Genomic DNA, 27478 nt, shown 5'->3' with positions numbered 1-27478 from the left:
AGTGATAGTGAGAGTAAAGAAGATGGGGGTGGTTTCAGCCAATGTAGGTGGTGGTGGGAGAAGAAGGTGGAAAATAGGGAAAAAAAGCCATTTATAAATTGAACATCTCTTTTGACTGGTTGAACAAGTAAAGAAATAAGCAAGATTATTTTGAGAAGATTGCTCCAATAATTGGGATTATTTTGGGTTAAAATATAGTTGGGATTATAATGAGAAGACACACAATAGTTGGGATTATTGTTGTTAATTTTTCCTTTATTTAAATTAAACTTATCACAAGGAAAAATATGTCATCCTTATGAGCATCACTACGAGGATTCATCAAATGATGCTAATTGAGCTGGGATAAACCCTATTATATATTTTGCGAAGTTTATGAGAAGGGAACTCCGACTGTTTTTCATAGCAAAAGATTTAACGACATTTTTGAATGGAAACAAACTAGGTTATGCTTGTGCGATGCACGGTTAGAATTACTATTTCTTATAATAATTACTGTTCAGTTGCATTATATTGTATATGAAGATTAGAATTAAATATGAAATTAATTTACATTTAAGGAAAGTAAAAAAAATTGAAACCACAATCAAACATCAATTCAAATTAAATTAGGTATGTGAAACTATAATTTAGGAGATAAATTTGGTTAATTGAATTTTATATAGATACTTATGCATTGATGTCAAAAGTGTAGATTAAAAATAAAAAAAAAAATAAAAAATTGCTAATAATTGATGACATCACACATAAAATTGGAGGGAAAAAATTTAATGAGAAAATGACATGTAGGATAATTTCAAGATTGATGATGTTAGCAATGTTTTGTTTTAGTAATAGTTAATAGATTGGAATTTCTTTAGTAACAAACTAGTTTAACTCCCGTGCATTGCACGGTTGTTAATAGATTTTATACTCGTAAAGAGTTATTGTATTGAATTTTATAAAAAATTATACTCACCATACTAATTCAAAAATAAATATAACTTTAATTTTATACCTAGCTTTATCTATGTCAAGATTAGTGACACTTAGACTTGATTTTTTTTTTTATTGTTTATTTTTTTTTATTATTTTTAAAAAAAGGGGGCCTATGAGGTTTTCTTGTAAAAATAAATTCTATGGATAGTAACCGCGCCTGTGTTATTATTAATACGATTATTAAGAGTAGAAAATAAAGTGTATATATATGTGTGTTAACAAAATGATTTTATTTTTAATTGAATTAAACATTATTGCAAAAGTAACAAAGTTGGAAGAAAAAAAAGCTAATAATAATATCGAAAACTAAGATAATATAGAGCAGTATTGTTTTATAATATTTACCTAATATACTTTTATTTATTTATTTTTTAAAAATACCTAATATAAAATACTACGTATATGTAAAAATATATTAGTTGTGTTTATATGGAGAATTAATTTTAATTGGAAGAAAGATATTTTGGATTATTATAAAATAATTTCCTTAAAGAATCTGCGTAAAAGCGGAAAGTAAAATAGGCGGGAAATTTTTTAACCATGAGATAAAATGTGTCATTTCTGATTTCGCTTTTAGTATATAGTTATTGATAGAATCTTATGATTGATAATATTATGTATATAATAGAATCAATTACACTTAGAAATAAGCAACGCATTAAACACTAGCCAAGATATTGCGTCTCCTTTCTAAAAATATATATATATATATATATATATATATATATATATATATATATATATATATATATATATATATATATATATATATATATATATATATATATTGCGTCAATCATAAGATTTATATCCATAGTTAATCACGCATATTATGTAATAGAATCTTATGATTGATAATATTATGTAATAGAATCACACATATATAAAATATATTAAACTATTAGTTATTTTGTTAATTAAAATAAAATATATCTATTTATTTTCTATACTTATATTTATATAAATAATAATTAAATAAAGAAATAATAAAAGTGGCGGGAAATATTTTAATGACATCGTGACAAGTGTCATTGTAGGTTTGCTTTTAGTATAGGTTATTTGATATTAACTAAATGTACTTTATTTTAGGAAAATTAGACATATCAAAAGAATATTAAAGGTTAAGGATGATATTCTTAATTAATCAATTTATGTACATTTTTTCATTGCCATTTGCATTAACAATGAACTATAAAGACGAGCTCGTGAAAAAACCATTGAGAACTAGCTAAAGAAAATAAGAAGAATAACGTAAATAGGCCAAATTATGTCAATTATGACACAATAATCCTCAATAAACCAATTATGTGCTATCCAATCTAAAAACATAACTCCCAACTAAGGCTTGGTGTAGTTGGTGAGGAGTTCACCTTGTAATCTTGAGGTAACAAGGTTGAGTCCTCAAATATGTGATCAATTAGTGGCTAACCAATGGCTATTTATGGATCTAAACAACATTATTTAACCTTAGGGTGCATCCCCCACCATTAGTTGAGCCCGAAATTTCAAAAACCGGTTCAATTTCGAGTACTATAACCTTTGAATTTAACATTCAAAGAACATTTTTGGGCCTAAAAAAGTTAGGCATTAAGGTGCTTTTCGGCCCTCCCGGGAGCCCTTTAGTAGCTTGAACCGTCTAAGGCCCTGTTTAGTTCACCTTAAAACAATAATGTTTAGTAAAAATAATTTCAGTAAAAATAATTTCAGTTTAGTAAAACTAATTTCAGTTCAGTAAAAAATAATTTCAGTTCAGTAAAAATCAGTAATTCTAAAGAAGAAATATAATAGAGAATCAATATAAATAATTTCAGTTCATTAAAAATAATTTAAGTTCAGCAAAAATAATTTAAGTTCAGCAAAAATAATTTCAATTGAGTAAAATTAATTTCAGTTCTTCAAAAATATTAAATGAAGTGAACGAGGCCTAAGTCATGTGTTTGACCCACGACTTTGCACCCCTTAATCCCTTATAATCAGGTTATAAGTCTCCTTGGCCTAAATGGACTAAATGAAGTCACTTGTGAAACCCAACACCTAAAAAAAGTAAAAATTGTGAAATGGTAACACGGGTTTGTGCCCCTCGTGCTTGCCATGAGGCAATTTTTGCCCAAATTTATGTCATGGGTCCAGTGCTTCTAGATTAGTAGGTTCCAAGTTTCCAACCCAAACATACAACCCACAGCGTAACACATAGAAAGCATCGTCCATTGCTCGTGCTGGGCCGTTTCGTGCTCCAGGTGGGCCCGGCACCGCACAATGCACACTGTCAAGTGTATGCAAGAGCTTATGAATCTTATGATTCATAAACTTTTGGAAAATCTTGATTTGATTATTGAAAAAGCAATTGAGAAGAATTGACCTATGAAAGAAGCTAGTAAGCATGTACATGAAGAACTAATATTGCTATAAATGCTAGGAACTCCATTGATTTACAAATATGAGACTGAATATAGTGACATAAGCTAATACATGGATTACTTGCATTCCTTACGTAGCTATATACTCTAATCAGTGAGGGAATTGAAGTCGAGTCCACCAAGTTGTCTGTCTGCTAATTTTACTATACCAAGTGCAATCTATGATGTTGTCTGTCCTATTATCGTCTCCGCTTGCTTCGACAACAGCTGCAATGGCCATGAGTCAGCTGGTGTGGGATACCTAGCATGAGGTTTGCTCACAGTTCTGGGTAAATTAGAAGCTGCATCAGCCTTTTGAAAAGTCTGCAGGTCAGGATTGATTGGAATAACATAAAGTGGGCCAAGAATTGGTTGTTGCTGTGAAGATGGATCAGTGGTCACCAGTGGTGGTAGCTGGCCTTCCATGAAATGTGAAGGCGTTTCTCCATGCCAACATTCAAGAGGGGGGCTTGCGTTCAGGTCAGGCTTAGATTGGCCTAGCTTCTCTTCTACGTCATTTTGCATTTTCCTTATCTGCACTTCAAGTGCAGAATTCTCTTCTTTAAGCTCATTCTTCTCTGCTGTCATCTAGCCAGACAAGAAAGACGTCAGGGAATACTGTTTATGGAAAGAGGGGAAGATCGCAAAGCCAAAGTAGTCATTCAGATATAGTTGCTGAGTCATAGCAAGCATCCAGATAGGTTTTTTCCACTAAAATTAGTATTAACAGCACACAGCAGACATAGATGATATGCATAAACAGTACAACGGCCACATCAAGTACTACCAATCGTTCGGAGAATGTAGCTTTGCAATTTTGGTTAAAGAATGATTTCCTATATGTTATCCCTTATTCCTAAGTTCAGGCAATCAATCTGATACCAACAGGAAAGGCAGAGAAGAGCTATCAGCACTCAAACATTTTAAGTTTCTGCAATCACTTCAAAGTTCAAACAATTGTCTCCCTTTACATAAAAGTATCTGTTTATCCCAGGACTAACAGATGTTAGGATGAGCATATAAGCGAGGTCATTGACTTTCTTGTTTGAAATTACATCACATTTTGAAAAAAAGTTTAAACCAGATATAAAAAAGTGGATGCATCATATACAAATCCATTTCAAGCATCAAAGATAAAGGCCAGAATCATTGCTAAAATAGCATGCCTAATATCATGATCTTCAACCCTAGCAAATATTAAGCACAATGGGTAGAGGTTGAAGAGCTTACATATTGAGACTCTGACAGCAGAGTTGCATTCTCCTTTCTGAGGCTTTGAATATGAGAAACCATATATTTCATGAGCTTAATTGTCTCGTTCAGTACACAGGCTTTCCCGTTGTTCTCTTGGTTTAAATCTGCATGGATTTTTAAGAATGAGTCTTAAACCTAAAGTATAACAGGACTAATATCTATGTTGATGAGTCCAACAAAGCCAGAAAGTGAAATTACCAAGAACACCAGCCAGTTTATCGAAAAGCACATTTAGTTGTTCACGCTTCAATCTTTCTCTCTCTGCTTTCATAATTTTTTTTGGTAATTTACCGCGCTTTCTTTTTTTGGAGTGAGGACTGCAAATAAAACAACCACTTTTAAGTAAAAACATGCTTTAATCACAAATGAAATTCCCATACAACTCAAATAAATTGAAATGGATAGGAGGTAGGAGCTTGTTCATAAACCATGCAAACTCAAGCATAATCAAGCCTTCTAATCTGGTTTTAATTAAGGTAATTCATAAGCCAAGCAAACTTGGAAAGAATATTGAAGTCTCAATTTTCGTGATAATAACTCTTCTCTCTATTAAGTTTTCCATTGTAATTGTTACATATTGTATACATGCTCCACCATCTATTTTATCTTCCTGATTACATGTCTACCTTTCCTGTTCTCTAAAAACATCGCATTATTCACGCACCGTTTGCACTTGAACAGAACAAGACTACCCAATCTCAGTTTTAATTAGTAAGTGGCAATGATATCTAGTATGAGCTGGGCATTTAGTCCCCCAAAAGACAAATCTTTCATGAAATGAACCACTACATAATACTAAAAAAAACCCATGATGTTATAGCAATCCAGGAAACATAGTTGTAAACTTGTAAAGCTCATACAAAGATAAGTACGACCCTCTTTTTCGCCCGAAATATAAAAGAAATGGTAAAAACTACTCTGTATTATGCACAATCAATAACCATATAATCAACAAAAACATAATACTGCAAAATATTTTCTACCATACTATCATAAGCTCAATCAGATTACTTACTCATCCACTACATCCTCCGGAACATCGCTTTCCTCATTAACAACGGGATCATCGATAACATCCGAGCCCATTTGTTTCTAGTCACCAATTACCAACCTTCCCCTTTAGTTTTAGGGTTTGCTGAAAGTTTTCTACCCTGAGAAACAAAACCAATTTCAACCCAAATTTCAAATTTAGTCAATAAAGATTCAATTGATCAAAATATAATCTTTATCAATATCTGGCTTCAATTCCATGTACTAAAAGCTTGAAGTAGCAATTACCAAAAATTTGAACATACAACCAAATAATCACGCAGTATAATTTAGCATAATCTTGCAACTTCAGTTAAGAAACGCATCAAAAATTTGCAAATTTTTGATGGTCAATCAACACAGCTCAATTAATCCGAACTACAATTTTAAAAACTAGACAAATCCAAGAAAAATAAACACATAAACATCAAATTATATACTCTATTCGTAATTAATTGCTTTCCAATCATTCAATTCAAACATAAAATCCCTCAATTACCCACAAATTAAACAATAACACCACGAGAATAAAAATCAAATCACCAGAATAAAACTAAAAAAAAATCCAATCTTTGAACATAAAAAATCAAAACCCAATTCAAATACCCAACAAATTTGCAAACCCAGCTAGTTAAAATTCAAATTTACCTTGAATTCAATTTCAACAAAGAACAAGCAACCAATTGGTGGGGTTGATCTTTTCTTGCTCCTCCAAAAATGAAATTGAAGGGGGATTAAATTGTAGGAATTGTGTAGAAGTGCATCAACTTTTTTATTGTTTAATTTTGGGGAAGTTTGATGGGAAATAAATTTCCAAATTATAAAAGGAAATACTAAAATTTGTGATTGCATAGTTCCACGTGAAATTGGGCAACCTCCCACTAGTAGAATGTAATACGCCAAACACACGCCTTGGTCATGCATAATGCCTGAAATCCAACGTGTAATTTCAACACCACGCAATCCACCATTTTAAAAGTGTGCTTGTCATATTTCGTGTGTTCTCCATAAGTCTTAGAAAAGGACAACTTTTGTCACAAATTTTTATTCACCTCAAAAGGTTTCCAATTCTAAAATTGTTTGGTGGATAGAGCAATAATAATATTATACGAAACAAATATTTTATTTGGTAGTTTTCTTAAAATGTTATTTGTTGATGAAAAAAAAAAAAACTGCCTCATTTGACTTTTTACGGTTTTTAAGACGCGTCTTAAAATGTAAATAACTCTATTTTTATATGCGTAAAAATTATAATAATTTGATATTAATAAAATATACAACGAGATAAATCCAACAAAGCCCCACTCGACTATATTATCTCATATAGAATTATGAAAATTTACGGTCAAATTTTTTAAAGTTTGACACAATTATTTGCAATGGTGCAAAAAAAAAAAAAAAAAAAATAGGAACAATGGGAGTATATCATATGGAAAAATAGTTACAAGTATAATTTTCTAGGTAAGTTGATTTTTTTATAGTGGTTCTTGCTAGACACAATGTGGTTGATAAAGGTAAAAAAATAAAAATAAATAAATAAATAAAATTAAAGTATAAATTTTTAAAGTCAACCAAAAAGAAAATACTTAAATTATGCATGGCGCAAATTATTTAGCAATTTAAAATTTTATTATATTTTATAAATATCAAGTTTGAGATATTTAATTTGTTAGTGTAATGACATGATCAACCTTATTTTGGATCATAATACTTCAATTTGTATGTAATATGAGTGCTACTTTGGAGCTTAAAAATATTATATTTATATAGTGAGGCATTAGTAACATGAAAAGATTTTGGATTGTCAAATAGAAATGATGCCTTGTCATTAACCATAGATTAAATAAAAAAGTATAGGGCTTTAAGGTGTTATTTCGTATTTGTCTAGTCAACGTTTTGAAATATAAAGTTAACATGGTTTTTTGTGCATGTATACATATAAATTGAGGGTATATGTTGAAGTATAAACTTTTCAAACAACACATGTAAGTGTCTCATGTTGAGAAAGGACGAGAAAGTTAAACACTTTATACGACTAATAATCTCCTTATTGGTTTTTTGGTGATGTCTAAGGCTCTCCTAGTTTGTGGCCTGAAAGTAAAACAAATAATACTAGTAGTATTAAATTTGCACAACACTGGATACAAACAAGATGCATGCATTCCTTAACAAGAGAGCATTGGCCTAAAATTCTTTGGTACAAGTCTAGTAATTTTGGGGCCATGATGCTCATGTCCAAATCAATGGGTCGAACCGTCGAATATAAAGTTTAAAGCATGATGCTCAGCCCAACTCAATGGGCCAAATCTAAAGTTTTTGAAATATGTCGAACCAAACTTATACAATTGTATTAAGAGTGCTAAAATGTACCCATTCTAATGCATGAGGTATGTACTAGGAGACTAGGATTATATAGTATTAAGAGTATGAAGGATTGTAGTTGAAAATTGGAAAAATAGCATTTTTTTTTTTTTTTTTGACAGAAAAAAAATATAGCATTTCTTGTTTATGCATAGATATGTTACAACTTACAAACCTAAGCAGTTATATTCTAATAGAGATTTTGAACATGATCAAACCTGTACAAAATTATCGCGATTTCAAATCACTACTAGTGCCCAATAATGTACACCAAATTAAACTTGTGTACTCCATAGGTATTGAAATTATATGAAGGCGCGCACGAGATCATTGTACAAGGATTATTAACAAACATATGATAATGGAACATTAAAAGTGGTTGCTCTTACATTTAACCCTTCATATGCCCGTTCGAAAACATTAGTCATCTACATACAAGAAAGTTCAGTGCCACAAGATCAAAAACATGTTCATGTAATGCATGCTTATAAGGTTATTACTTCGTATAAACTAAAGATGATCACTCGTCCTCTTTTTTTTTCCTCCTTTATCAAATGAGGATTTTCATTATTAGTCACGATCTCTAGTTAGTTAGTCACGAACAATCACCTAGGAAGTGATGGAATAGCTTATGAGTCCAAATCTTTGATTTCTTCCTCCCCTTCGATGTCTTCGTACAATAGATCTTGATATGGACTCCATTTGTTTCCCTAATTGCTTCTTTCATCTACAAGTACCTGCAGTATAAGATATCGATATTTACAATCACAAAATAATCAAAATATGTTGCAAAAATAAAAACTAATTATTCTTGTATATTCAAAGTAGTATAAAATTATTCAAAGTTAATAATGCGTCCAAAAATTATTCAAAGTTAAGATATCGATATGGACTATGCGTGTGTTACAAAAGTTAATAATGCGTCCAAAAATTTGAAGCAATATGTTCTATTATTCAAAGTAGTATAAAATTATTTTTCACTAATACTCACTTTTAATCTAATAAAGATCATCTTTACTAGGTGACTAATAACCACACATGAGAAAACAATCATAAAAAAATGAATATTTTTAGCCCTAGTGACCTCTCAAGATAAATTTGCCACCCTAACACCATCAAAATGAAAGGATTTGGTTAAGTTTATCCATCAATCTGGTGAGTTCTTTCCACCTAAAATCCCAACCTATCCAAATTTACTAGTTTCATTATAACTTATCTGAATTTTTTTTTTTGGAATAATCTTTTAATATATAAAAACAAACATAGAAACGCGAAAAGGGCCTATCTACTTGAAGCAAATGTACAAGAATGAAGATAAGTTGGAGTCAAACCTCATTTCTTTCTTAGGCTGATCATAAGACTCAGAATCCAAAAGCCAGTGAGGAGCAGTAAAATTTTGAGTTGACTGAGTAAAATTAGTAGAGTCAGATTGAGGAGACATAAAAGGGTAAAAAGTGGTGGGTTGATAAGAATGAGCTTGAGCTTTTTGACCCATAATATAAGGATAAGTTGCAGCTATATCATTATCAGATGGAGAAATTGAGCAAGAAATTGCAGGGGAATTTGGGATGCAAGTTTTTAGATTAATTTTGGGTGATGATGTTGAAAAACTTGGATCATTTGTTGATGATTTTGGTGTTGTATTGGAAAAAACTTGTTGAACTTGTTTCTTAGTTTTGTTCTTTCCTCTATGCATGTGCTTCTCACAGTACTTTGAATCTGAGCATGCTTCTTTTGAACACCTCCATTTTTTACCATCTGTTCTTCTACATCTTCCTGGCTCTGGGTCTATTTTTCTTCCATATCCCATTTGAAAACAACCCCATCCAACTGCATGCCACAAAGATTTCAACAAATTAAATGGGTTAAGCGAATTGAATAATGCTACCGGCTGTTTAATCCCCATGGGGAAACTAAATTGTGCATCTAGGTGGGTGGAATGGAGTGCGTATACCCACCAGTGCATAGATTTCAGTAACCGACGTAATATATGTATGTGCTGCACACACTGATAGATGCACGTTATCCTATCTTCTATCCATCCACCCATACAATAATTTCATAAGAATTCAATGAACAATTGAAGATAAGGTTTGACTGGATTAAATTTTGATCTCTAATATTGAACCCAATTGTATATACTTCAATATTGGCCATAATCGACATAAAATAGTGTATGTACCACAAGAGTAGTGAAATGACACAACAATGTTGGCCTAGGCCAAGGCATGACCCTTGATTGTCTCCATAACCCTTCACAATTGAACAACAACTAACATTGAGCCCACCACCAATAAACGTTGACCCAAATCATAAACATATAAACCAAAACATTAAAAACATAAACTAGAATATGTTTAGCCTAATTAGGGTTGGTGACAATGATTTTTAAGTGAAGCGATACTTCCTATTTTTAGCCCCAACATCAACTAAACCAATATATTGTGTCTAACCACGTCTATAAGAAACATAAATAACCAACGAGCTTATTTAACCTCAAAATATATTTACACACATCAAACTCAGTCATCTCAAATAATATAAAAGTCGCCAAATACTATATTATCTATGAAATATGGGATGACAAATGTAGTATAAAAACATACATGCACCCGTTATATACCAGACCTATTATCGAAACAACAAGATTAGATGCAGAGAATAAAAGGGTAAGAAAAAAGCTAGCTTACATGGAATAGATTGTTGATTAGGGAAGAGGGCAGAAGAAGAGGAAGTAAATGGGTTTCTGATAACAGCAGAGAAGAGTTCAGGTGGGACAGGAATTCCTGACAATATATAATTGAAAGTAAGAAGTTGCTGCTCTAATTCTTGCCATTGACTTGCCGTGAAAGGGAAATGAGATTTATGGTTATTTCTTCCAGATATCATCATCTTTTCTTTTTTTCTAAAGGAGAGAGAATTTTATACACTAGTTTAGTTTGAACTTTGAAGATATATAGTCTTATTTTTGAGAGAAGCATATAAATAGTGGGACTGAATGAATTCTGAAAGTTCTTTTTTATCAGTGGAATTTTTGCAGAAAGTATTATTTGGTTTCTTCTTTTTCTTTTTTATCTTTTTTTTTTGCATAAATTATTTTTGTGAAAATGATGAATTGTTATGAAGATGTATGTAATAATAATAATAATAATAATATTTGACGTTACTAGTACAATGTAGCTGGCTGGCTGGCTGCGTACTACTAGACCTCAGAAATATAAGATGTCTGCATTCTGCAGTCTGTTCCTTTTATTTATGATGATTTTTTTTCATGTACCATTATTAGGTTTAGTGGCAAGGGAGGAATTATAAAATTATTTTTGAAGAGGCTAAAATATTTATTAAATGTTTCGTGTAGATAAAGAGGTAAATTTAATTCATGCTTCACTATTAAGGTAAAAATTACTCCGTATTTAATTAAAACAATAAAACAATTCATTCATACTAAGAGGTGTCGTGGTTCTTGTCTGCTCGTGAGGTGGTGATGTGTTCCGCTCCTTACCCTTATTATCTAGTGATTAACAAACCAATTTTAGATATGGACAAGTATATATGAAGGGCATTTTGGATATTTCCACTTTAAGACGAGGTCTTTACGACTCGTTATTGTCCCTTTTATCCATGTAAATATATCTTTACAGCACGTATGAAAATCGTTACCCTAACTAGCTAGACCTAGAAGCCTCTGGTACCTCAACAATTTATTCCCTTCACTTTTTATTCATAATTTTTATTTTTATGTTCCAATACTTATCCTCTCCTCCCCTATCTTGTCTTCTAAAATTGCTTTTCTCAAATGTACAGAAAGTACGACGTTTACATACGTTATTGTGCAAATTAAATGAAAGGAGGCAACAAGCAAAACTATAAAAACAATCTATAATAACACTTATATATACAAGTATATAGATCTAGATTGATGATGGTTTTATGATAACATTACACACATAACTTTGAATTAAATGATAGTACGTAGAATTGAATTATATTATTGACATATACGCAGTATATATAAACTAGAATCAAATAAGTTCAATGGTTTTAAAATAATACAACCAGTAAATAAACCTACCATATCAAATTAATAAATTATGCATGCTACCACAGTACCACTTGTAACATAGATGATGGACCTTGTACGTTATCTAGGATGATACAAAGTACTTAGTTTCCATAATAGAGGTCAGCTACTCCATACAACAATACTGAACCACGTAGTTTGATCATTTGATCACTTACATTCAATCACCATCGATCACTTAATATAAGTAATGACATACGAGTTTATAGCTGTTTTTCCGAACATTAAATATATCTTACGTAATTATTAATTTCAAACACAAAATGTTTAAGACAACTTAGTGACACAAATAAAAATGTTAGGTTACATACAATAATAAACACATGCAGAATATATGAATGGATGGAGAAAGGAGGACAATAGTTGGTGTGAGAAAAATCACTTTCACGTAAGAAGAAGAAAAGGAACAAAAGCAGGACTGTAGAATTGCATGGGACTACTTAGAAAAGGGTGCCCTTTCTGATAATGATATGTTTGTTTCAGGAAAAATAACACCAGAGATTATTATTCATTATTGGTACATTTTCTTTCTTTCTTGCTTACTTCTTCCCAATCTCATTATACCACTCTTACACTTGGAAGATAGAGCATATACCACACTGACTCACCCCCATTATAATTGTCGCTACGTGTCCACCCCCAGTTGTGAGATGTAAAGGCTTCGCCTGCCCAGGTGGCAAATTCGTCATTTAAGTTCAGTTCAGATCATCAAATTCAGTATACATCAAACAAAATGACATAAAAAATATATTTTCTTATTATTTTGGGTTTGAAGTGTGGATACAACTTGAATTTCCTCATATTTTATGTTAATTTTTCATTTTGGACGAAAGTGAGGAGTGGATGAGAATCAAACACATGACATAATTATGATTTTGTTCATGTTAAGGATTAAGTTAATCAAAATCTTTAAAATCTGAGTGTCGAGATTGGTTTTATACTCTATCACAACTTTTATAGCACCGCCTTAAGACTTTACCTAGCTAAGGAGCTAAGGTTAGTCCTTGGTAGTACTACTTGGTTAGTTGGTTACCACTTTGATATAGCAAAACAATGGATACTTTCGCATCTTATCTAACTTTGCATTTCCTTCTGCAATCTCTTTAGATTCGATGCTCTGCCATCACTAATTTAAAATAAGAAAAAACAACATGCAAAAATAATAAAAATAGTTGCTGTTTACCAATGAATATGATTGAGCTAGTAATATAAAATCACTTCTAATCAAAACATAGCCAAAAATTAAGAGGTTGAAATGAAATGCAAAGTTAAAGTAATACCAAAAAAAATCGTACACAACATTATACTGAATTGTACAATATGACACGATACTACCATGTATGTTTTGTCACCGCATGTTTATGTCGGTAGATGGCTTAATATTCATTTCAATACACTTTTGCATTGGGAAAGTAAGTTCGATATTATTCACATATTGGATATGTGATTGAGAGTAATTGTGAATATCTGTAAAATGAATTATGTTTTGGTTCATCTGTAATTAGGTTTGGTTTAATTAATTATTGTCATAAAAGAATTTTTATTCAAGATGTATGCATATAATAGTTATTTTCATAGTTGTCAGGAACGGGATCATACTCTGGATTTTAAAGAGGCGATAGTATCGCATCGGTAAAATTGGATCGTAGGATTGTAAGATTCCACAAAAACTTGTAAAAGGGGTGATAAAGACAATAATAATACTTTTTACATGTGATTCAGAGTAAAATTGATGCTAAAACCAATAATTTTGCAAAAATTAACCATAATTAAGATAATACAACCCAAAAAATAATTTAGAATACTAAATATCTAAAAATCTAGTGCATCGTACAATCCTACGTGATCCTATTCGATCCTACCATAAATTAGGCTAAAATTCCTCACCATTTAGTTGATTTGTACGATCGGGTAGGATTGATGGGATCGTATAATCCTACCCGATCCTACTACGATCCCACCTTAATTGTGATTTTGCTAACGATCCGCGTCGTTTGGTAACAATTGGATCGTAGGATTGTATTTCGTAAAAGCTGTGTGAATTATCCACATAATCGAATAAGAATCAAGCTTAGAAAAAGACTATAAGGTGATATTTGCGTTGTGTAAGGATATACTTCCTCTATTTCTTTATATAGTTGCAACACTTCTTATTTCACACTTGTCGATGCATGATTACAATCGTTAATATCTATAATTACCAATATAAAAAATTATAAATATTTGATATTAAAATAATACAAATCGAGACGAATCTAACAAAATTCCACATGACTATATATTTTTGCATATTTATAAATCATCAAATCTAGTCAAATTAGAATACATGAATAGTGTAAAAGTTAAACTGTTGTATACAACTATAAAAAAAACGGAGGAAGTATTAGAATTTCTTATATTTGCAAGATGTTTTTGAAACACAGGAAAAGGTTGAAACACAGGAAAAGGTGTTAAATATTTAAATATACTCAAAGTTGCATGTGGTTCAATTCTTTGGTATTTCTTACAATTCTAGTTTTGTTAAATATCGCCCTCAAATCTCCAGGTAATGCCCGTAAAATAAAACTAAATTTACGAACTTACCCTTATATATAAACAAAAACTACCATCTCCAATTTAACCACTTTCACCGTCACCCACTTCACTCCACTCCAACAACTTTCACCACCGGTCAACCACCATCACCGCCTCCCTTTACATACATATCACCACCACCTACACTACAAAAACATCTCAAAAGTGTAGATCTACGCATCACCATCTCACGAAAATGCTGAGGAAGGAGAAGGGGAGGAATGTCAACGCGTCAAAAGGATTTTTTTTATTTTTTTATTTTCTAAAACGGGTAGAAACGCCCAATTTTTTCGAAATCTCTAGGTGAAAACGCCCAAAAATTTCGGATCTTCGATGGAAGTTCGTAATTTCTAGGTGTTTAATGTAAACGCCTAGAAATTACCAACTTTCATCGAAGATTCTGGCTGGTTGTGCGAAATAAATGGGTGTTTTGCAGCCAGATTAGTTACGAGAGCCTCATGACATTCATGAGGATAATCTTTAAGCCAGATACGCATTTCCTCATGATTACTACTCAACTTAGCTAAAAAATGAGCTACTTGGTTTCCAGTTCTTTTGACAATTGAGAAGCTAACACTTGAGCAGCAAAAAAGCAAGTGAAGAACATCTGCTATAATAGTACCAAACGTCACTAATCCTTCTTTCCATTGTTAGTAGTAATAATATTATTATTAATATTATTGTTTTTGTTAGTATTGTCATTATTATTTATTATTGTTAGTATTATTAATATTATTGATTTTGCAAAATTGGAATTATTTGGTCGATTTTGTAAGTTACGGTGGTTGGTGGTTAATCGGTGGTCGTTGATGGTTGGTGTCTGGTGACCACTAGAGACTAGAGAGGAAAGTCAAAATATTTGTGGAGAGTGAAAGTGGGAAGTTGAGGTAAATTTGGTTAGTTTTATTACAAGGGTAGGAACGTATTTTTTTTTAGATATAAATGTGGGCGTTACCTAGAGATTCGAGGGCGACGTTTAGCATTCCACTAAATATTTCGAGTTAATATACTATTTTTAATGGTAAGGAGAAGTGTATTTCTTAACATCTTAGCACCCGATAATAAATGCCCCCTCCCTTCTTGCTTTTAATTTAGAGTTGGAATTCGAGCCGGGCAACGCCGCCATGGGTCGTGCCACCTTGGGCCGAAGGAAAGGTCGTGCCACCTCGGGCTGGAGGAAGGGTCGGGCCGTGCCGTGCCGTGTTGGGACGAGGTGAAAGCGGGCCATGCCAGGCGTTCAAATTACACACCCTAACCCACGGGACGGTACGACTCACGTGCTTGGCGCGCCGAGATGTGGGCCAATCCTTTATTTTTATTATTACTAAATAATTTTATTATTAATTAATTAATTTTAATATTTTTATTATTTTTATTTATATTATATTTATATTATTTATAGTTCTTTATATTATTATGGTTCTTTTTATTATTTTTATTATTAATCTATTATATTTATTTTTATTTATAGTTTATTACTACGGTCGTGCTGACAAGCAAAAAGTTCGTGCCGTCTGTGGGCTTATGCCGAATTTTATTTTTTTGTTCACGGCATGGCCCACTCCTCGTTCCTCTTGCTGTGCCGGGCCGGGTCACTACCGTGCTGCCTACGGCCCGGCCCATGCCCAGATCTAGTTGCTTTGCTTCGGTAAATTAGTATGTATTCCCATGTGACGTGGTCAAGTTTTACCAAGTATATATTGGGACAAAACATCATGTACAATAAAGTAATAATAGTAATGCACGGCTATTCTAGCTAAGTACTCCAATTGCACGGCTATATTGGATGAATCATGATTGAGTGAATATGACAAATTGAAAAAGTATGGCATTTTAATTACACGAAGCTAGTAGTTTGGTAGGAACTAGCTATTGAGTTAGTTTTACTAGTACTCATAATATATTCGTTGAAATGCAACGATAAATCCTTCATTTATACGAAGTATTTCTACATGCAATAGATACTAAAATGCACATGATCCCTTGTGAAGTTTTAGCGGACGGAAAGAGAAGGCCTTTGCTCTATCTGCTTCTTTCACTTCCCAGGAATGCTCGAAAGACCGAAAAAAAGAAGAGATTGAAGCAGGGTTGTTCACGGGCGAGGTCTCTGGTTCAAGTCCAGGATGGCCCAGCTGCGCCAGGAATCTCAATAGAGGCTATCCCGAGATGCTCCTATTATTAGATATCTACAAGCGACCCTATTTTACACTCTCCCACACTTTCACTATTTGTTGCATTGTCTTGTTATGTATCAAGTTGTTTGTTTCCACTTTAGACCAAGACTTGCCATCTACTAAAGTCTCAAGGTGACCATTGGTCGGGCAGATTTTGGCCAAAAAATTATTGGTCATTTAAGGAGAAGACTAAAATAAATGTGAAAATACACGGAACTATAACATTGTAGTCACAACCTCTCGTAATTAAAACTCGAGAGAGGTGAGAAGTGATGAGTTAGACCAATACATTTTTAATTAAGTAGTTGTGATTGATGAAGCAAATAGGGTGGAAACAACTAATAATTACATATGAATGTTGATATAGATGGACATAATTAATCACATGAATAAATTAAAAAAGCATTAACCATGCATAAAGTTAAAATCTTACAAGTACTCTCTGCTATTCATACTTTTATTGATCTTATAAAGAAGAAAAAGAGAATTAATAGTCTAATCTCTCATAATGACAAAGTATGCTAGATAAGATTAGTAGTATGATAACTAAAGATGTCTCTCATATATACTCCGTACTTTGTATGTGTTGCTATCAAGCATGCAAAATCCTCTGTTCACTTTGATGCCCTATATAACACAAAGTTGAACCAAAAAACAAAACAAAAAAATCATCAATCATATTAACACAATTTGTACGTACATAGCAATAACCAACATAATATGAAATTAACATTATGTAACAGATGGACTCAACCAACGTCAACCCTAGTACTAATTCCAATTGTACTCACTAATCTAGCCATCTAGGTAGTAGCTAGATCAGAAACAATCAAACAATCATTATTTCAACAAATAAATTTGCCGAACATGCTAATACACCATACATGACTCCTATAAGTTCTAGGGATTGTATACTTCGTACAATTTGTATGTAGAGTCAGTAGAGAAGTCAATAATACCTTAAGGCAATGCGTAGTAAAAGAGCACCAATGGCAAAACCAGCTAAACCAACTGACCAATTCGAGAGTGTTTCCGACCAGTCTGTTGCGTTCTCTAACTGAGCAGATAATTCCGCAACCAACTCCTCCTTGCTCTTGGATGTACTACAGTACAAGATCGAAAATAAGCCATTTTGATTTCATTACATTTATTTCTTACTAATATCATAGAAAAAAAAAACGTGGAAAAAGAGTTGAAACTTTGCTTACAGAAAATAAGGAAGTCCTTTATAAGGCTTAATATTTGGAACCCCATTTTCCAAGCTAAAAATGCCAACAGCACTAATAACATCACCCACTGGAAGGATGTTTTCTTCAGTAATCTCATCAACTTGTAGTTTAAAGCCCTGTAACACGCGACAATATAACATATGCGTACATGTATATTGTCGAATAATAATCAAGATACTACCTTCGTTTTTTTAGTTGACACTTTTCTTTTATCAAGTTTGTCAATGTACAATTTTAACGATTAATATCTCTAATTATCAACATGGTAAAAATTATCAACATGGTAAAATTATAAAAAGTGTATAATAAAAGTTACATTGAGATGATTCAGCCATCTCACATGACTATATTTTATCGTAGTTATAAATCATAAAAAGCCGGTCAAAGTGTGTCAACTAAAAAAAACGGAGGAAGTACTATATTATAGAATTATGAATATAGTTATTTAGATTAATTTGATGATGAAAAATAATTATGTAACATTGGTACAACTACTTACATTATTGTCACTGTGAGTAAAAATTTCTCTCTTATCAGAAGAGACTTTTTGTAGAGGAATTTGAACATCGGTATCCTCTAAGTTGATCACGACGTATTTGCTGCTTAGTATTGATATAGTGTGATTTGTGTTCTCTGCAATGATGAAGGGAACCTGTGGGAGGAGAAGATTGAGCATTTAATAGGCCGGCTTATACTAATTTACGAAATTTGAAGTATAGGAGGATATGGTACGGTGATTTTAGACAGAATAAACCACAAGTTTAGAGCAGTATGTATACATGTTTAGTATAGAGACGGACCTAACTTCCACATGTATACTATCTTTACAAGAAATAAAACATAAAGTGAGACGACGGAATAAAAAATATTACTAGTATATTATATGGATTAAGTAAATGCTATAGTGATTAGCATAGGATATAAATGTTGTATTGGTGAAGATCGAGGCATGAATTTATTAGGGTTCAAATGAGAGATCTTAATGACTCAAGTAAACATGAATTTAGGGTAGCTTGACTCGTTTTCATAGTAAGCTTAATAAGTAACAACTCAAGTTCGAGCTGATCGAACTCGAGTCATGATAAGCGCAAACAAAATAAGTTGATGGTTAGGGATAGCTTAATTGGTTAGAGCTTTCTTCCCAATTTTCAGACATCTTGGGATCAATTCTCATCACTTTGCTCTTGTGGCTCCCTAAAGAGTAAAGACCAAAAAAAAGAAAACAAAAAAAAAACAAACAAAATAAGTTACAATTCTAGGTTAATGACTGTTTGCTAATGTTTTGATATCCTACAAACTAGGGCTAGGTTTAGTTTTGCTCAACTCGCTTTCGAAGGCCTATTGTCAAGACGAAAATAGAATTGAGTTAACTTGCAAATACCCTTGGTTAACCAAGAGTGATGAGTATACGATATGAAGATCATGAGAATGGCAATTACCTGTTTGCGTGCCTTGGAGACAACTTTCTTTCCCTCTTGTTTCTTGTTGATGAAGCCCAAAAAATTAGATCTTTCATAGTATCCGTGCTTCAATAAAAAAAATAAAATCAAATCAGTCAAATTTGAAGAATTAGTACAAAAATTATGGTCAATATTGTTTAATTTTCAATTAGGATCATAATAACTTACTAGGTACAAAACATAAAGAAGTTAATAATTCACATGAATATTGTGTCAAAATATACACTCATACAATAAAAAACATTAAACTTTAACAAGTTCCAACAATCTATTAAGAAAATAAAATTAAAATTCATAACATAATTTATAAAGATTAAGAAATATAATAACAACCCTAACATAAAAACCTAGTGAAACTATCAATGATATATTTATCCAAGAAAGAAACTAGGAAGGTCATACTCACAATGATACTTCTCTCAACCACAACAGCTTGCTGCTGATGGGTCTTAGGGGAGTGAAGAATTTCTACCGATGACTCCGGTACACCTTGGGCCGTATCAGACGCATCTCCACCACTAGTTAAATTTTTAACTAAGGAACTCGGCAAAACAACACCGCGAAGGAAGACAATTTTTTTGATATCATGGTGAGGAAGACTGCTTATGAGTGTTTGTAACCCGGACACATGATATTCCGGTATACCGCGAAGGGTTTCGACTGTGTCATAAGCTTGCTGAGTCTTAGCCTTTTCTAATGATGCAAAATAGGCTAGGGCAGCCGACGAGATGGTTGATAATATCACTGACATTGTTCTTGTTTTGTGTTATTTTGTATGGAAAACAACGAAAAATGAAATATTAAGGAGGGTTTTGGAGGAAGGGAGAAGTGATGGTCAGTTTAGCTAACTTTTTAGTCAAGAAATTGAGAAAATATAGGAAATATAGTTGATAAGATATACGATTATATGTTTTCTTTATTATCTTTTTTAATTTTCACTCTTATTTATCCAAGATATAATTTTCATGGGATATAGTTAAATATATATATCCTAAGAGAGAACCCGACCCGACCCGACCCGACCCAATTGACCCAATTTTTCATAATTTGTAATGATTCAAGCAACTCAAACCACTCGAACCAAACAACCCTAAATTTGATCCGAACCCGACCTGTTGACCCGAATTGACAGATTTAGAGAAGACTAGAAATGTGAAAAATACAAATTCTTACATTTTCTATTAGAAAAACATTGATAACACACAACTCACAAGTCACAACTCACAACCTCTTATAATTAAAAACTCGTGATAGGTGAGAAGTGATGAGTTAGACAAAGGGAAATGGGGATGATACCATACACCAAAACATTAAGTAGTGGTGAATTGGTGATTGATGAAGCAAATAGTGCGGAAACAACCAATAATTTCATATGAATGTTGATTTATATATGGACATAATCACATAAATAAATTAATAAAGCATCAACCATAAAGTTAAAATCTTACAAGTATTCTCTGGCTCTCTGCTAATCATACTCTTATTGATATTAAGAAGAAAAAAAAAAGCATTAACCGTCTAATCTCTCATAATGAAAAAGTATGCTAAATAAGATTAGTAGAATAATACAAGTAGTATGGTAACTAAAATTGTCCCTTAATTATATACTCCGTACTTGGTATATGGTTGCTGTCAAGCATGCAAAATCCTCTGTTCACTTTGAATACTTGATGCCCTATATAACACAAAGTTGAACCAATAAAAATTAATAATCAATCATATACTTATATTACTCCATACTTCGTATAATATCTATATTATAACTACCAACATTTCACTTATGTTGTTTTTCTTTCGAGAATAACATATCCCGTGTAGAGGTACGGCTCTAGTTAATACGAAGTACAAAATCACACGGCATTAACCAACATAATATGAAATTAACATTATGAAACAGAGAGGAGTACTCATTCAAACTGTACTAATCTAGGTGACCAGGTCAGATCATACTAGATCAGAAATGATCGTATGTTATATTAACAGCTAAATTTGCCGAACATGCATGGTAATACATGAATGTATCCAACTATATGTAGAGCAGAGGTGGGGCTACAAATATTAACACTAAAAATGGCCCTGTGCGATCGACCACCCTGTACATGCTCATAACCACCACTGATGTAGAGTCATTAGAGAAGAAAATAATACCATAAGGTAATGCCTGCTATAAGAACACCAAGGGCGAAACCAGCTAATTCATCTGAGCAATAATCCGACCAGTCTGTTGCGTTCTCTAACTTAGCAGATAATTCTGCAACCAACTCCCTCTTGCTCTTGGTTGTACTACAGTACAAGATTGAAAATAAGCTGTTTTAATTTCATTACATATCTGGAAAAAAAAAAAAGAGAGTTGAAAATTTGCTTACAGAAAATAAGGAGTCCTTTATAAGGCTTAATATTTGGAACCCCATTTTCCAAGCTGAAGATGCCAACAGCAGTAATAACATTACCCACGGGAAGGATTTTTTCTTCAGTAATCTCATCAACTTGTAGCTTAAACCCCTCTAACACGCGACAATGCAATATATGTACGTACTGTCAGTGCGTGTATAAATGTATTATCAAATAATAATCAAGATTAAATTGTTTATTTTTGGTGTTTAGAGAGCCACAGGGGCAAATAGATGATGAGATCGAATTGATTCCATAGTTTCTTGAAATCGGGAGGGAAGCTCTAACCTCTTGAGCTATCCTCACTCTCCAAGATATTATATTGGAAGATTACAAATATACTTATTTAGATTAAATTAATGATGAAAAATAATTACTGTATATAACTTGGTACAACTACTTACATTATTGCCACTCTGAGTAAAAATTTCTTTCTTATCAGAAGAGACTTTTGGTAGAGGAATTTGATCAAGATCGGTATCCTCTAAGTTAATCACGACATATTTGCTGCATGGTATTGATGTTGTGTTCTTTGCAATGATGAAGGGAACCTGTGGGAGGAGAAGATTGAGCATTTTACAGGCCGGGTTATTTTAATTAACGAAATTTCAAGTATAGTAGAATATGGTGATTTTAGACATGCTAATATAGAGACAGACTTAACTTCCACATGTATACTATCTTTCAAAGAAACAAAACATAAAGTTAGACGATGGTATAACAAATATTGTGTTATATACTTATATGGATTAAATAAATGCTAAAGTAATCAACATAGGATACCAAAGTTGCATCGCTGAAGATCTAGGGTTCAAACGAGAGATCTTAATGACTCAAGTAAACATGAATTTAGGGTGGCTTGACTATCATAGTAAGCTTAATAAGTAACAACTTAATCAATAATAATCATGTGTCACACTCTGGTGCTGTTTTTTCCTTCCAAAACTCCCCTCCCCTTTTAGCAAAAAATATTTTATTTTTGGAATATTTTTATAATAAAGTTATAATAATATTATTCCAAACTTATATATTATCTCTATATAAAATGTATTTCTTTTTATTGTGTTCTAAAATTTTCCATGCACATTTACCTAAAATAATTTTCCAGCTCTTTTTTTAATTATCTTTTAAACGAGTATTATTGAGTTTTTACCGAAAAGTAATAATAAAATTGATTCATATCGAAGTAATTGATATTAAAGAAATTACTTTAAAACATCACTTTAATTTTTTTTTTCAAATTCCTTTTTATTTTGTTTATTAGACTTAGGAAAAATTGTGAGGAAGGTTCTTTTAAGTGGTCGACCTTGTGAGGAAGGTCCTTTTATAAAAAAAAAAAGGTGGCACAAAAGGTCCTTTTATGGCATTTGGGCTGTGAGAAGGGTCCTTTAACCAAACTCCGGCGTTGACCTCCGTTTTCCGGCCAAAAAAAGTCACGTGTTGTGCACGTCACCACTTAAACCAACTTTTTTTTTTTTTCCTTTTCTTTCCTCTTCATCTTCTTCTCCATGAATGGCATTTCTGGCCAGACCTCTGCCCACCACACCTCCACCTCCGGCAACAGGAACCCCATCCCTTTCCCCCGCCCTTTCTCCCTTTCAAATCATTCATTAAATGTTCCAATTGGCGCTCTATATGCATTTTCATTGTGGCTTTCAAATTCGGCTTACATCTATTTGAGTGTTTCATTCATTCATTCAAATGTTGAAGGCTTTGATGCCTGTTGGTGTGTATTCAATTGGAGTCATGTTTAAGAAGGAGAGCTTTCGAGGCGAAACGATGGCGAATATGATGTCGATTTCATTTGGGGTTGCAATTGCTGCTTATGGTGAGGCGAAATTTGATGCTTGGGGTGTAACCCTACAATTGGGGGCAGTTGCATTTGAAGCTACTAGATTGGTAATGATTCAAATCTTGTTAACAATCATCCCTTGTTGTTTGGTGTTTCTATCAATTCCTTGGATGATTGTAGAGTACCCAATTCTAAGGGATCCGTCGAATTTTCATCTAGATTGGTTTATATTTGGGACGAATTCTGTTAGTGCTTTTGCTTTGAATTTTGCTGTGTTCTTGCTTGTTGGGAAGACATCGGCTTTGACTATGAATGTTGCTGGGGTTGATAAAGATTGGTTGTTGATTGCGTTTTCGTGGTCTGTGATTAAGGATACTGTTACCCTTATCAATTTGTTTGGGTATGGGTTGGCATTTGTGGGTGTTGGGTTACGATCACTCTAAGTTGCAGGCATTGAAGGGAGGAAGAAGATGAAGAGGAAAGAAAAGAAAAAAAAAAGTTGATTTAAGTGGTCACGTGCACAGCACGTGACTTTTTTTGGCCGGAAAACAGAGGTCAACGCCGGAGTTTGGTCAAAGGACCCTCCTCACAACCCGAACGCCATAAAATGACCTTTTGTGCCACTTTTTTTATAAAAGGACCTTCCTCACAAGGTCGACCACTTAAAAGGACCCTCCTCACAACCCGAACGCCATAAAATGACCTTTTGTGCCACTTTTTTTATAAAAGGACCTTCCTCACAAGGTCGACCACTTAAAATGACCTTCCTCACAATTTTTCCTTAGATTTATGGATTATTAGATATGACCATAAAATAAAAGTTGTGTTCAACAACTATATTATATGTCTAATTCAAAAATGTAAAATATTAATCAATTTTTTGTTATTACATTATTAAAAAAAAGTTAATATCTTTTGCTGAAACACTTTATTGAGATAATAATTTTATCACATTCGACATTCATAAATAAGTTGCATTTTACAAAAATACGTCGGACATAGTGACAAGTGACATATTCTTGTGTTTCTTTTTTTTTTCTTTTTTTTTTTGGATAAATAACTATCATCGACAAATAAAATTTTAAGGCAATAAACAAACAATGATCAAACTAGAATTATTGGATAGCTTTCAAACACATTTTTATATAATACAAAGAGCAACGATATCACGTAGAGCATCAATCCATAAATAGAAAATGTACTACTAATAATATAGGTTAGTGTTGCCTAATTATTGATTGTTACTGCCTTTAATGATCTAAGTAGTATTTATTTCCATTGAATTTATTTTATTGGATATAAAGATGATATATTATTTAATTTGTAATTTATATATTTACATGTATGTTGTGCCAATAGTTTTACTGTAGATTTTAGTTTGTTGTTTGATTAATGTTTTGATGTTTATTAGAAGACATTTATAAATAAGTCTTTAGTCATATAGTCACTAGATTGTATAGTTTTATTGGGAATAATATGCATTATTAATGTAATATAATGTATTCCTTTAAATATTTTCAACTCAATTAATCAACAATAATTTTTTTTTTCTTTCTCAATTGTAGTTTTAATGAATTTTGCCTTATTATTTTATTTTTCTATATGCATTGCATTTGTTTATTCCACATGAGTTGCCTCATTTTTATATTATATCAAAATTCATTATGGGAAATTGAAGTTAATGATGCAAAATAGGGTTTAATATAAAAATAGGCTATTTTTATATTATAGCCTATTTTGCATAATGAATTTTGATAAACTTGCTGAGTCTTAGTCTTTCCTAGTGATGCAAAATAGGCTAGGGCAGCCGAGGAGATGGTTGATAATTGATAATGTCATAGACTCATAGCCATTATTGTTTTTGCTTTGTTTTTTTTGGTATTGGAAGACAACTGAATATGAAAGGAGGGATATTATTAGGGACTTGTTAAACATCGCCCGCGTTTTTCTACATAAAGCCCACATTTTTTAAAAATGTTGACATTATTGCCCTTGTTTTAATTTTTACCGAAAATAAAATTTTTCACTCATAAAAAATGTGGAGCAGGACTGGATCGCCGAGTGAAACCGAAGAGCCCTCAACGTCGGCTAGATGCACCGGAGAGACGCCGTTGACGCCGGAAAAGGAGGTACGAAGCCATCTAAAACCACGAATTGGCGGCTGGCGTCCTGCCGGGACGCCGTGACCGTAGTGGTGGCGCCTAGCCAGGACGCCGCCACCGTGGCTCTGGCGCCTGGCCAGGACGCCGCCACCGTGGCCGTGGCGTCTGGCCAAGACGCCGGCGCCACGGTGGCGGCGTCCTGGCCAGGCGCCACCGCCACGGTGGCGGCGTCCTGGCTAGGCGCCACCGCCACGGTGGCGGCGTCCTGGCTAGGCGCCACCACTATTTTTTTTTTTTTTTTTTTAATTTAATTTAAAATTTGTTTATTTTTTTTTTTTTTTTTGTGTTACAATTTTTTTTTTTTTTTTTGGTTTTTTTTTTGTTTTGTTTTTAATTGTTTTAATTTGTTTTTGTTTTTAATTTGTTTATTTTTTATTTTTTTTTTTTACAATTTTTTTCGTTTTATGTTTTTTTTTTGTTTTTATTTTTTTGGTTTATTTTTATTTATTTAATCTAAAGTTTTGTTTATGTTTTTTATTTTTGTGTTTTGTTTTTTTTTTTTTTTTTTGAATACTTTTTGTTTATTTCTTTGTTTGTTGTTTATAATTTATTATTGTTTTTGCTTTTGTGCTAATGTTGTGTCAAATGTATTAATTTAATCTACTCTTATGTGATTATATTTATATGTTATTGTTGCAGGATTATGGTGGAGACGGAAATGATTATAGTGGGATTTTTGTACACGATGGTCTGTTCGAAGATGCTCAACAAGCGGTTGATTGGGCGAAACAGGTTGCAATTAGATCAGGTTTTTGTTTAGTAGTAGCAACTCATAAATCTCAACGGGATGGTAGAATGGATCGCATTTTGAGATGCGACCGTTATCGCAAAAGGGAGGAACGAGATTTCAGTCAAGCGATTCGGTTTGATACAAAGCGGAAAGGTTGTGGGTGTCAGTTCAGAGTAAAGGTTCGACAACAGCAAAGGGGTGACGGTTGGGAAGTGAAGAGTTACGGTAAATGGGGGTATCACAACCATGAGATGATCGCATATGAAGTGGGTCATCGACAGTTAAGTGGCCTAAGTCCTGCTGCGAAACTAATTGTAAAAGAAATGAGTGATGCTCAAGTGAAGCCTGCTAAAATATTAGCATCTGTGTTGGAGAAATCGCCTCAAACCGAGCTGTTTATCGCCACGTGTACGGACAGGACTTGGATAGGTCTCTGCAGCGTATCCGGTGGGGAGGAGGACGTTGCGGTCAAAATCATTGGTTCGACGCGCCCCTTGATCTCTTCGCCGTTGCAAACATCTACAAGTGTGCAGTGATGCATTTCGGCCTTGGTTTGCATGGTCGAGCTTACTATCCGTGTACCACGGTTCTGCCTTGTTGTTCGCGTGAGACCGTCACCAGACCGGTAAGAGAGGTTGCTATTGGATTTCTGGGGCCGTCATACAGACATTTCATCCGACTGGACCTGTCACCCGATTTTCCGGTCCCACCGATTATACCAACGTGGTACACCATTCGTACAGCAAGCGTAGAGGGCTGGGATGCGTTATATCATGACCGGGTGCAGCAGTGGAACAATCTAGTTGCCTTTTCTATGTGACCTAATATTGCTATTGCTATGTTTTTCCCATTTATTTAATTTTCGGA

The 27478-nt window shown here is 33.0% G+C and overlaps 3 protein-coding genes and 1 pseudogene across 3 annotated transcripts; 1 reads left to right on the top strand and 3 right to left on the bottom strand.

Annotated features, from left to right (window-relative positions):
• Nucleotides 1–3359: 3359 nt before the first annotated feature.
• Nucleotides 3360–6533, bottom strand: LOC110688091 (transcription factor bHLH47-like). The gene is made up of 5 exons (XM_021864769.1): nucleotides 6306–6533; nucleotides 5644–5779; nucleotides 4827–4945; nucleotides 4605–4732; nucleotides 3360–3962 (listed from the first exon to the last, which is right to left on the bottom strand). Exons 2-5 carry the CDS (start codon nucleotides 5712–5714, stop codon nucleotides 3555–3557), a joined length of 726 nt encoding a protein of 241 aa, XP_021720461.1. The 5' UTR covers nucleotides 5715–5779; nucleotides 6306–6533; the 3' UTR covers nucleotides 3360–3554.
• Nucleotides 6534–8374: 1841 nt separating this feature from the next.
• On the bottom strand, nucleotides 8375–11783 carry LOC110687623 (growth-regulating factor 5-like). Its single transcript, XM_021864261.1, has 3 exons — nucleotides 10709–11783; nucleotides 9350–9848; nucleotides 8375–8755 (listed from the first exon to the last, which is right to left on the bottom strand). Exons 1-3 carry the CDS (start codon nucleotides 10908–10910, stop codon nucleotides 8746–8748), a joined length of 711 nt encoding a protein of 236 aa, XP_021719953.1. The 5' UTR covers nucleotides 10911–11783; the 3' UTR covers nucleotides 8375–8745.
• Nucleotides 11784–17184: 5401 nt separating this feature from the next.
• Nucleotides 17185–20627, bottom strand: LOC110687622 (E3 ubiquitin-protein ligase SPL2-like). The gene is made up of 6 exons (XM_021864260.1): nucleotides 19943–20627; nucleotides 19516–19602; nucleotides 18576–18728; nucleotides 18056–18192; nucleotides 17807–17950; nucleotides 17185–17474 (listed from the first exon to the last, which is right to left on the bottom strand). The coding sequence occupies exons 1-6, from the start codon at nucleotides 20285–20287 to the stop codon at nucleotides 17462–17464; spliced, it is 879 nt and encodes a 292-aa protein (XP_021719952.1). The 5' UTR covers nucleotides 20288–20627; the 3' UTR covers nucleotides 17185–17461.
• A 2741-nt stretch (nucleotides 20628–23368) lies between these two features.
• Nucleotides 23369–24376, top strand: LOC110687621 (annotated as a pseudogene).
• Nucleotides 24377–27478: the final 3102 nt, after the last annotated feature.

The sequence above is a fragment of the Chenopodium quinoa genome, unplaced genomic scaffold (assembly GCF_001683475.1).
Source record: "Chenopodium quinoa cultivar QQ74 unplaced genomic scaffold, ASM168347v1, whole genome shotgun sequence".
NCBI lineage: Eukaryota > Viridiplantae > Streptophyta > Magnoliopsida > Caryophyllales > Amaranthaceae > Chenopodium > Chenopodium quinoa.
The sequence above is the reverse complement of the archived record's forward strand: the minus strand, read 5'-3'. Positions and strand labels throughout refer to the sequence as shown.